General features: G+C 41.4%; 1 protein-coding gene across 3 annotated transcripts in view; it reads left to right on the top strand.

Moving 5' to 3' along the window:
- Nucleotides 1–12733, top strand: part of LOC133638791 (ephrin type-A receptor 5) — a 192688-nt gene that overhangs the window by 48144 nt on the left and 131811 nt on the right. For all 3 annotated transcript variants that reach the window (XM_062031743.1, XM_062031741.1, XM_062031742.1), the window contains exon 3: nucleotides 2178–2892. In XM_062031743.1, the coding sequence (XP_061887727.1) occupies nucleotides 2178–2892 (715 nt within the window). The remainder of the gene's footprint in view (nucleotides 1–2177; nucleotides 2893–12733) is intronic.

The raw sequence follows: 12733 nt of genomic DNA, 5'->3' as shown, positions 1-12733 counted from the left end.
ATATTTTCAATAAGGTTGGAAGTTTTTCTCATAATTCTTCTTCTTTGTACTTTGTAAGCACTATTAATTTAAACAACCTCTTAAAGTGGATCATGTCAGTACAATTTTTAACTTCTTTACTTAATCCATTCCATCATTTAATTCCACATACTGTTATGCTAAAAGTTTTAAGTGTTGTTCGTGCATATAAATGTTTTAAATTATTTTTTCCTCTAAGGTTATATTTCTCCTCTTTAGTTGAGAAGAAATGTTGTACATTCTTTGCTAGCAGGTTATAGATTGCTTTGTACATCATTTTAGCTGTTTGCAATTTTACCAAATCACCAAACTTTAATATTTTTGACTTAATAAATAAAGGGTTTGTATGTTCTCTATATCCAACATTATGTATTATTCTAACTGATCTTTTTTGTAACATGGTTAACGAATGTAGCGCACATTTGTAGTTATTTCCCCATATTTCTGCACAATAACTCAGATATGGTAACACTAGTGAGCAGTAGAGAATATGAAGGGATTTTCGGCCCAGGACGTATTTTGTTTTATTCATTATTGAAATGTTTTTTGCTACCTTATGTTGTATGTTTTGTATATGAGATTTCCAGTTCATTTTATCATCTATTAATACTCCCAAAAATCTGGTTTCTTTTACCCTTTCGATGTCTACTCCGTCTATTTGTATTTGCGTATGATGCTCTTTCCTACTATTACCAAATAGCATTATTTTAGTTTTACTGAGATTCAAAGATAGTCTGTTTTTGTCAAACCATCTTTTTAATTTGTTCATTTCTTCTGTTATTATTTGTATTATCTTCTGTGTGTTCTCTCCTGAACAGAAAGCAGTTGTATCATCTGCAAATAAAACTAACTTTAAGACTTGAGGACTATTTTGCTCTCCAAACTGAGCTTCTCACTTTTCTCTCCTCCAGCTCGTTAATAAGCCTGGCATCAAACTTCATGCCTCGTTTTGGAAGAGATCTCCTTGGCTCGTACTCTTCGTCTGTTCGTTATTTGAAAGATGAATCCTGAGGTATGGAGTCTTGGAGAAGTTAATAAGCGGTGAGGAAAATGCATTGAAAAGACGTGTGGAGTGGTAAATGGTAAATGGGTTATACTTGTATAGCGCTTTTCTACCTTCAAGGTACTCAAAGCGCTTTGACACTATTTCCACATTCACCCATTCACACACACATTCACACACTGATGGCGGGAGCTGCCATGCAAGGCGCTAACCACCACCCATCAGGAGCAAGGGTGAAGTGTCTTGCTCAAGGACACAACGGACGGGACGAGGTTGGTAGAAGCTGGGGATCGAACCAGGAACCCTCAGGTTGCTGGCACGGCCACTCTCCCAACCATCAAAAACCTGAATTCATCATGAAATGGATACATCGCCGATTTCTATCATGCTTATGTGGTATTACGATATGTAATATCACACAGCGTTTTGTGAATGGTAGCAAAAAAGTCAATTTTACTTCAAGGTGGAAACATCTACATCTACAAAGTGTTTCTAATAGAGGTGGGAATCTTTGGGCACCTCATGATTCCATTACGATTACAATTCAGGAGCTACGATTCGATCAAAAATGGATTATTGATGCATCTTTAATTCATGCATATTGATGCTTTTGGTTTCACTAAATGGTGTGAAGCGACTGGGATGACAATCAGCACCTCCAAGTCCGAGTCCATGGTTCTCGCCCGGAAAAGGGTGGAGTGCCATCTCCGGGTTGCGGAGGAGACCCTGCCCCAAGTGGAGGAATTCAAGTACCTTATGAGTCTTGTTCACGAGTGAGGGAAGAGTGGATGGTGAGATGGACAGGCGGATCGGTGCGGCGTCTTCAGTAATGCGGACGCTGTATCGATCCGTTGTGGTGAAGAAGGAGCTGAGCCGGAAGGCAAAGCTCTCAATTTAGCGGTCGATCTACGTTCCCATCCTCACCTATGGTCATGAGCTTTGGGTTATGACCGAAAGGACAGGATCACGGGTACAAGCGGCCCAAATGAGTTGCAGTCAGACACCTTTTAGAACTTTCTGCATGACTTTATTTACAATAACTAAATCGGTTATTGCCGTTCACTAAACTATTGTAGTCCATGTCCATGCATCTCAAACTGGATGATTCCCCCCACCTCGAGTCTTCTTTCTCATCTTGCTTTATCTGCTTTTCCAGTGGGAGGAAATCGGGGAGGTGGATGAAGACTACAACCCCATCCACACTTACCAAGTGTGCCGGGTCATGGAGCAGAACCAGAACAACTGGCTTCACACCAACTGGATACTAACCGAGGGAGCCCAGCGAGTCTACATCGAGCTGAAGTTCACCCTGAGAGACTGCAACAGCCTCCCCGGGGGCGTGGGCACCTGCAAGGAGACCTTCAACATGTACTACTACGAGACGGACGGGGATGAGATGGAAGACGGGGAGCTGAGAGACGGCGAGGGGATCACGGTGGAGGAGGACCGGGCCATGAAGGAGAGCCGCTACATCAAGATCGACACCATCGCAGCAGACGAGAGCTTCACAGAGCTGGACCTGGGGGATCGGGTTATGAAGCTCAACACTGAAGTCCGTGATCTAGGCCCTCTGACTCGGAAGGGCTTCTACTTGGCCTTCCAGGATTTAGGAGCCTGCATCGCTCTGGTCTCCGTGCGGGTTTTCTACAAACGCTGCCCGTTTCTGGTGAAAAGCCTGGCCGAGTTCTCCGACACCATCCCGGGATCAGAGGCCTCGCAGCTGGTGGAGGTCGTGGGTCGCTGTGTCAACAACTCCCTGCCTCTGTACGAGCCTCCCAGGATGCATTGCAGCACCGAGGGAGAATGGCTGGTGCCCATCGGGAAGTGCGTGTGCCAGCAAGGATTTGAAGAAATCGCCGGATCCTGTCAAGGTAAGCACTTTTTTCTTGTATTCCTACTTCATCCTGCATTGTCTGCTTCTTTATTCATCGCAATATGTTTTTTTATTTTACTGAGTGCTTGTGTTTTTACTGGGCTTAGTGGATGTTTTCTCCTGAGCCCTGCAGCACTTTGCTGCTCTCCTGCATCCGCCTTTCTGCTCAGCCTGGAGCCCAAACATTCCCACCTCTCAATTCCCACCTGCACCTCGGTCTCTCCTCCTCTCTAATGCTCCTTTCAACAAATACCACTGCTGCACATTTGCTATTTATTACCAAGTTCTAATGGACACCTTCAAGTAGCAGCAGAGTGGAAAAACAAGTTGACTTTATGTCATTATGTCATTAAACCATATCCAATAGTTTTTACAATCCACAAAGTATGGGAAAATACCCTCTAAACTTTCACAAAATGCCACAAAATGCCAATTGGAATATTGCGCTCGATGTGCTGTTTATCATTCACAATCCTTAAGACAAGAACACACACATTGGGCTTTTTTCATGCATTCAAAATCGTAAATAGATATCTAACAACTGATTCAACAGATGGAGGTGTTCATAATACTCTGTACAAACATCCAGCAAGTGCCAACAATACTCTATTTACATGGCGTGACCTGAAAATCAACCAAATATGAGTGAAATTGTTATTATAAGCGCTAACGCAGACAGACTATTTTACGAGCGCATTGATAGCAGTGAGCTAATGCTCTATTGTTGACACACTGAGCTGGCGGCTGCTTCTGCTTGGTCTCAAACTTGCTAAAAGTCACTTCTAGATTATAATGCATGCATCTCTCACCTGCTAGTAGACAGATGTAACCATGGTCTGACAGGCGGGTCCACTTTCACATCCCCCGAGATGGCTAAATAGACCCCACAAGATGCTTCCTGCAGGAAGTTTTTAACCTTTTGTGAGGATTGCGATTGAATCTTTATCTAAACGGAATTATGTGAGCGTACCGTCGGACGGCATCCCAGTGAGAGTGGAAATATTAGACTTAGACAAACTTTATTGATCCACAAGGGAAATTGGTTCTCGCCCGGAAAAGGGTGGAGTGCCATCTCCAAGTTGGGGAGGAGATCTTGCCCCATGTGGAGGAGTTCAAGTACCTCGGAGTCTTGTTCACGAGTGAGGGAAGAGTCGATGGTGAGATCGACAGGTGGATCGGTGCGGCGTCTTCAGTAATGTGGACGCTGTATCGAGCCGTTGTGGTGAAGAAGGAGCTGAGCCGGAAGGCAAAGCTTTCAATTTACCGGTCGATCTACGTTCCCATCCTCACCTATGGTCATGAGGTTTGGGGTATGACGGAAAGGACAAGATCACGGGTACAAGCGGCCCAAATGAGTTTCCTTAGAGTCTCCTTAGAGATAGGGTGAGAAGCTCTGTCATCCAGGAGGATCTCAAAGTAAAGCCCCTGCTCCTCCACATGGAGAGGAGCCAGTTGAGGTGGTTCGGGGAAATCTGGTCAGGATGCCACCCGAACGCCTTCCTAGGGAGGTGTTTAGGGCACGTCCGACCGGCAGGAGGCTGCGGGGAAGACCCAGGACACGTTGGGAAGACTATCTCTCCCGGCTGGCCTGGGAACGCCTCGGGATCCCCCGGGAGGAGCTGGACTAAGTGGCTGGGGAGAGGGAAGTCTGGGCTTCTCTCCTTAGGCTGCTCCTCGGACAAGCGAAAGAAAATGGATGGATGGATGTTTTTGTCACCCAGGATGTGTCGGCAGCATCACGCACGTCTCTTCCAGACGGATGTGTGACTGAACAGAAAGTTTACTACTTCTTGTAGTCATTTTCCTTGCTCAGACTCCTTTCAAGCCCCCCTTCAGTAATTTGTCACTTGAGTGGCTGAAGGACAAACAATATGAGCTGTGGAGCTCTGCTGGCCAGGTGACCTTCTGATTAGCAGACAGCCAATCTACCCCCCTGTGTCCTGCTGGCCCACTTTGTTGTTCCATTGTCCCCAAGCTATGTGCACAAGGCGGCTTTATCAAGGACCATTTAGCATGGCCACTTTCCCATCCTGCCTCCAGGAAGTCGCAGTAAATCTCTCCTTTCCTCGCTGCCCACATCTCATGCTTTAATTGGCGCAGCCTTAATTTGTTCAGTAGTTTCACACCACCTTGGTGTTCTCCTAACATCATTGTATTACTCCCACCTTTTGTCTGTGCCTGCAGGAACAATTCTCATTGTGCGGTCAATGAAATAAATGCTTCCTGCTTGTCTTTAAAAAGGACATTTCTTTCTGCCGCTTTCATGGACTCTGCCACGGTTCCAAAACATTAAGCAATGTTTCATTTCAACGATGTTCTTCTCCCCTCGCCGCTAAGGAGGCGAAGTTGTGTCACATGCTAATTACCAAAGGTTGTTCAACATTAATTTCTGGATAAAAGGCGTCTCGGCGCTCAGCAGTAAACAGGTCTCACATGGCCAGTCAAGCTAAACAAATAAACGTGACTCCTCTGGCAATGAATGAAGCTGCGGTATTTCCTTTATTTACGCCACAGAATACAAATGAGGTGTCACACTGCCAGCCTTTTCAAGGATCTCTTCGTTTTGGCTTGATATGTTCTAAATGTTACGTGGGCTTCATTAGTCATAAGTAGGGCTGGGTACCAACACCTGGTACCTCAACATCGATACTGATACTCATCGGTAACAATTTTTGATACTTTCTTGTGCCTTCATGTCGTAATGAATGTTACTTTGTGTTACGAAGAAGACGGCACGGAAACAAGGATGTAGTTTTAGCTCTATTTATTATAATATATAATATGATGAAGTGTGTAACTACCGTATTTTTCGGACTATAAGTCGCAGTTTTTTTCATAGTTTGGCCGGGGGTGCGACTTATACTCAGGAGCGACTTATGTGTGAAATGATTAACACATTACAGTAAAATATCCAATAATATTATTGATGTCATTGACGTAAGAGACTAGACGTATAAGATTTCATGGGATTTAGCGATTAGGAGTGACAGTAAACGTATAGCATGTTCTATATGTTATAGTTATTTGAATGACTCTTACCATAATATGTTACGTTAACATACCAGTTGGTTATTTATGCCTCATATAACGTACACTTATTCAGCCTGTTGTTCACTATTCTTTAGACATTTTAAATTGCCTTTCAAATGTCTATTCTTGCTGTTGGCTTTTATCAAATACAATCCCCCCAAAAATGCGACTTATACTCCAGTGCGACTTATATATGTTTTTTTCCTTCTTTATTATGCATTTTCGGCCGGTGCAACGTATACTGCAGAGCGATTTATACTCCGAAAAATACAGTAATCCAAATATGTGTGGTGTGCGACTATGTGTAGTGATTAGCTGAGTGTTACCAGGAGTGTTGAGCGAGAGGCGGAAGTCCAAGGGGGCAAAGCAGCCTCGAAGGTCCAGAGACAGGCAGGAGGTCAGGGGCAAGAGCGAGGCGTCAAAAGTCCGCATCCAGGTGGGAGGTCGAGATCCGAAAAAGGGGGCAGCCAGGGAACCAGAAGGGAATATGGGGAGACGAGACACGCAGCTCGTCTTCAGGGAACGAAGGATTGATTGATTGAGACTTTTATTAGTAGGTTGCACAGCGAAGTACATATTCCGTACCATTGACCGCTAAATGGTAACACCCGCATAAGTTTTTCAACTTGTTTAAGTCGGGGTCCACTTAATTTGCTTCATGATACAGATATATACTATCAGATATATACTATCATCATAATACAGTCATCACACAAGATAATCACATGGAATTATTTACATTATTTACAATCAGGGGTGTGGAGGAATGTTGTGTACAGAACAGGTCGCTACGTTCTGGCCTGGAACGCAGGTTTGCTCTGGCTTAAGAAGCCCAGGGAGCTTATCAGAGACAGGTGTGTTGAGTGCTGATTGATTGCAGATTGATTGCAACCGGCTCAGCCTAGCGCACAGATGAACGCGCATCCCAGGCCGTCACAATTTCTTTATTATTAACGTTTCATTTTTTAAATGTAACACTGAGCTGATTGTGACTTTGCTGTCCAGTTTTTATATCTTGATTGCTTACACTTCTTTGTCTCATTTGCAAGTATTATATAGGCGACTTGGCATGCTGTTGCAGTTCCAAGACACTAGATGGCATTAGTGTCCAGACTAGAGTGTGTTGCTGAGTCAAGTAGTGATATTTGCCATTAAAGATGAATCTAGTCTTTTGTTTTGGCCTACAATGTGTTAGTACTGTAAGTATTGTACGGTTAGTTGTAGTTTTAATTTGGAGATGTTAAAATCGCCATGTAAAATCACTAATTCTAATCAGTAATATGTCTTTGGCAAATCCAATGTCGATTAGCTTCGAGCTAGCACATTTTGGGAAGTGGAGCATTACTTTACATTTGAGTGTTTTGGCACAGAAGATTGTAACTTTATCTGGAGGCAGTTGGAGTGATCTGCAGTCGGACATGACGTCACATGCTACACAAGTATCCAAATATGGCATCTTTTCAGTGGAAACATGAAGGTGCATTTGTAAGTATTAGATTGTATTTAAATACAAATAAGATGCATTATGATTTGTTCATTTGCCTTTGTATTCATTTTATATTTCTGTCATTAAAATGTAACATATTAGATGTATTTTGGGTGTTTTTTAGCTGTACTCCCTACTTTACATGAACCTTTTGTGCTGCTGGAAATAACACAAATGAACATGAATGGCCATTGGTCCTATTCAGCCACATTTTAAGCACACACACCTGGCTGAGAGTGAATTGTTGCAGGTGAGAGTGCAGCACAATGTGAGGAAACGTAGCCGAGCATGATTTAACGCCGTCTTTTTAGACGTGGCACAGAAGTGGTGGTGGGCCAGCTCGTTCTCACCTTCTTTGTCTTCCTCTCGTTTTGTTACCACTCCGTTATTTCTCTGTCTCCATTTTATCTCTACTTGACGGCCTCCAATCTTCCCCGCGCTTGCTCGTCTTTTCTTTTCCATCCAACTTTGACTGAGTTTATCTCCATGTCGCTGTCACTCATTTATTGTGTCGCAGCCCCCCCCCTTCCCCCCACCCGCTGCCTATTCTAGAACAAAACCCTCTGCGTTGGCACTCGGTGAGGGTCCCTCCCCTCTTCTCAGCACAGCACACACACATTTGCATTTGCTTCGCTGTTGTCTGCCATTATAAGGAGATTAGTGGAGAACATTAGCATAAAAGATTGGTCACTTAAATGAATGAACGGTGTCAAATATTGTGTCTGATAATAGGACAGTAAATCCCCAGCAAAAAAACAAAAAACTGCAAATAATGGATGCACCTATGGAAATATAAGCCTTGTAAATTGCCTCACACTAGGGGTGTAACTAGGGGTGTAACGGTACACAAAAATTTTGGTTCAGTACGTACCTCGGTTTAGAGGTCACGGTTCGGTTCATTTTCGGTACAGTAAGAAAACAACAAAATATACATTGTCTGGTTATTTATTTAACAAATGTGTAAACAATGGCTTCATCCTTTTAACATTGGGAACACTATAATAATTCTGCCCACGTTAATCAACATTAAACTGCCTCAAGTTGTTGCTCAGATTAAATACAATGACAAAACTTTTCTTCTACATATAAAAAGTGCAACATTAAACAGTTTCAAGTAAACTCATCATGCTTAATTTATTACAGCATTTGGGAAGCCTGTAGTTGGTTTTTATTATGTAAATGTTATATTTTTTTTTATCAACATGTGATAGCAGGGACCCTGCCATTCAAAACTAGGCTGCTGCATTACTAATGACTCATGTAACTATAGCTGAAAAAAATGGTACAATAGCAATAGGAGAGACTATTCATCCCTGAACACCTTGGAGTTCATGTAGGCTTAATGATGCACTTACATTATAATATCAACTATCAGAGACAGAAACTCTTCATTTGACATAATGTCCTTTTTTGCTGCTTCAACACAGCTCAATCAACACAGAAAAAGGTCAAGTGAAATAACAGACAGACAGGGCTTTGCTGTCCGTAACACACACACACACACCGCAAAATGAGCTAACGTTACGCTAAAAACGAATTAGCCTTCACCTCAACCCAGGACTGCGAGTGAACCCGTACCGAAACGGTTCAATACAAATACACGTACCGTTACACCCCTACCTCACACACTTAATAAACACATTTTAATTGCACAATGTATACATACTCACCACTAATGAATCATAATGAAAGATGATGAAATGTGAGTCTAGGTTTCGACCAGACATCTTCAATTCCATTTGTACCCAATTTTTGTCAGAAGTAGTTCCATCTTTGTGAAGGCTATTTCAAATGTTATACAAATGAATCTTTGTGTTGTCTTTAACTTATTATTAGCATTATTAGCAATGTTTTAGATTTTTCTTATGACATAATTACTCAATCTTCAATGAGGTCCATTTATTAGGGTAGGTCAGGTTATAAGCAATAATGTAATATTCAAAACAAAATGTCATGTTCCATCAAAACAACAAAAATATTCCTACTTGCAGTTTGATTTTGCGATTTTAGTGCATTTAATTTTTGTTGTTGTCACCCCTGAATGTTGAGAAAATGTTTTCCAATATTCCTGTGGTCCGTCTCATCATGGCGTCTTAAATTGGACTACTAGACAACTTGGAACATGCTGTTCTAATCAATATGTGAATGGCTACAAAAACGAAAGTGAAACAAACAGACAGTGCAGTGGTAGGGGGACAAGTCCAGGAAAACACGAGCTAACCCAAACAACGGAAAGTGACGGACTAACCGTCTTCGTTGTCCATCCAATAATATTTTACCATCCTATACTAACTTGTGGTTCTCACATCGGATAGTAACAACGTTTTTGATGAGAAAAAGCACAATCGGGCGGGTTTTATCACAAAAATACCCAAACATGGCAATTAGAAATGGCCCAAAATCTATACCACAATATAGTGACGTATATTATAATATATATGTTGGGAATGTATATTGTCATAAAAACATTTCAAAATGGGTTATAAAGGCTTCTAAGTTAAGTAGTGACATATGTAGTAACAAAGAGCGTCATTGTTGTTATTTTGTCAAAACTGTCATTAATCTACTTGCTAAATTACTCATAATAGCTGTTTACTTTCTTTTGTAACACTTCTGTTCAAATGGAATACACACTCATTATTCTTCTTCTGTTCTTTGGATAGTTTTAGGCAATACTGCAAATGTGCGTATTGATTCAATACCACGTAGTTCTAGGGCCAGCTTTGGTCATACCAATACTGATACTTCAAAATGTTCAAGATCATTGAATGATTGCATTTTGGCTCACAATTCTAATCAATGAAAACCACAAGATGACTAACAATATCAAATCAATATTTCAATATTTTCGTAATATTGGAACTAATTTAAATCATTTGGTTTTGCACTGAAGTCCTCCTGTGTCTAAGGCAGGGGTCACCAACGCGGTGCCCGTGGGCACCAGGTAGCCCGTAAGGACCAGATGAGTAGCCCGCAGGCCTGTTCTAAAAATAGCTCAAATAGCAGCACTTACCAGTGAGCTGCCTCTATTTTTTAAATTGTATTTATTTACTAGCAAGCTGGTCTCACTTTACTTGACATTTTTAATTCTAAGAGAGACAAAACTCAAATAGAATTTGGAAATCCAAGAAAATATTTTAAAGACTTGGTCTTCACTTGTTTAAATAAATTCATTAATTTTTTTACTTTGCTTCTTATTACTTTCAGAAAGACAATTTTAGAGAAAAAATACAACCTTAAAAATGATTTTAGGTTTTTTAAACACATATACCTTTTTACCTTTTAAATTCCTTCTTCTTCTTTCCTGACAATTTAAATCAATGTTCAAATATATTTTGTTTATAGTAAAGAATAATAAATACATTTTAATTTAATTCTTCATTTTAGCTTCTGTTTTTTCGACGAATAATATTTGGGAAATATTTCTTTAAACTTATTATGATTAAAATTCAAAAAAAATATTCTGGCAAATCTAGAAAATCTGTAGAATCAAATTTAAATCTTATTTCAAAGTCTTTTGAATTTCTTTTAAAATTTTTGTTCTGGAAAATCTAGAAGAAATAATGATTTGTCCATCCATCCATCCATCCATTTTCTACCGCTTATTCCCTTTGGGGTCGCGGGGGCGCTGGAGCCTATCTCAGCTACAATCGGGCGGAAGGCGGGGTACACCCTGGACAAGTCGCCACCTCATCGCTTGGTCCAATTTGTTATATATTCTAACAAAGTGTAGATTGGATTTTAACCTATTTAAAACATGTCATCAAAATTCTAAAATTAATCTTGATCAGGAAAAATGACTAATGATGTTCCATAAATTATTTTTTTTATTTTTTCAAAAAGATTCGAATTAGTTAGTTTTTCTCTTCTTTTTTTCGGTTGAATTTTGAATTTTATAGAGTCGAAATTGAAAATAAACTATGTTTCAAAATTTAATAGTCATTTTTTTCGTGTTTTGTCCTCTTTTAAACCGTTCAATTAAGTGTAAACATCATTAATTATCAATAATAACATAGAGTTAAAGGAGGTAAATTGAGCAAATTGGCTATTTCTGGCAATTTATTTAAGTGTGTAGCAAACTGGTAGCCCTTCGCATTAATCACTACCCAAGAAGTAGCTCTTGCTTTCAAAAAGGTTGGTGACCCCTGGTCTAAGGACTTATTCCCTTAGTTCGTAAACAATAACACAAACAAGAAAATGTCTTTGGTAGTCGACCAAATAATGATATCACACTTGGTATCGTTGCTGTCGATATTTATATCGATTTGCCCACGCGTTTATGTTCAAGAGCTCTGGTTTGCGGTTAGCTTAACCGCCTACAGTGTTTAGCTGTACCTTGTCCTCCAATGATAATGGTACATGTAGGAGGCGAGGACTACTGATTTAGAAGTGGCTTTGCACCTCGGAGGGAAGGTGCAATGTTCCATTGCGTTGAGGATGTGTTTGTTTGCTTGTCCATGTCAAATTGGCAGACACAGCCAGGATGTGTGTCAGAATAATTGTATCAATCAATCAATCAATGTTTATTTATATAGCCCTAAATCACAAGTGTCTCAAAGGGCTGTACAAGCCACAACGACATCCTCGGTACAGAGCCCACATACGGGCAAGGAAAAACTCACCCCAGTGGGACGTCGGTGAATGACTATGAGAAACCTTGGAGAGGACCGCATATGTGGGTAACCCCCCCCCCCCCTCTAGGGGAGACCGAAAGCAACGGATGTCGAGTGGGTCTGACATAACATTGTGAAAGTCCAGTCCACAGTGGATCCAACACATCAGCGGGAGTCCAGTCCACAGCGGGGCCAACAGGAAACCATCCCGAGCGGAGACGGGTCAGCAGCGCAGAGATGTCCCCAACCGATGCACAGGCTAGTGGTCCACCCGGGGTCCCGGCTCTGGACAGCCAGCACTTCATCCATGGCCACCGGACCTATGCAACTCCCCCTCGCAAGGGACAGGGGAGAAGAGGAGAGAAGAAAAGAAACGGCAGATCAACTGGTCTAAAAAAAGGGGGGGTCTATTTAAAGGCTAGATTATACAAATGAGTTTTAAGATGGGACTTAAATGCTTCTACTGAGGTAGCATCTCTAACTGTTACCGGGAGGGCATTCCAGAGTACTGGAGCCCGAATAGAAAACGCTCTATAGCCCGCAGACTTTTTTTTGGCTCTGGGAATCACTAATAAGCCGGAGTTCTTTGAACGCAGATTTCTTGTCGGGACATATGGTACAATACAATCGGCGAGATAGGCTGGAGCTAAACCGTGTAATATTTTATACGTAAGTAGTAAAACCTTAAAGTCGCATCTTAAGTGCACAGG

This window comes from Entelurus aequoreus, linkage group LG21 (assembly GCF_033978785.1).
Source record: "Entelurus aequoreus isolate RoL-2023_Sb linkage group LG21, RoL_Eaeq_v1.1, whole genome shotgun sequence".
Taxonomy (NCBI): domain Eukaryota; kingdom Metazoa; phylum Chordata; class Actinopteri; order Syngnathiformes; family Syngnathidae; genus Entelurus; species Entelurus aequoreus.
This window is presented reverse-complemented; position numbering and strand designations above follow the sequence as displayed.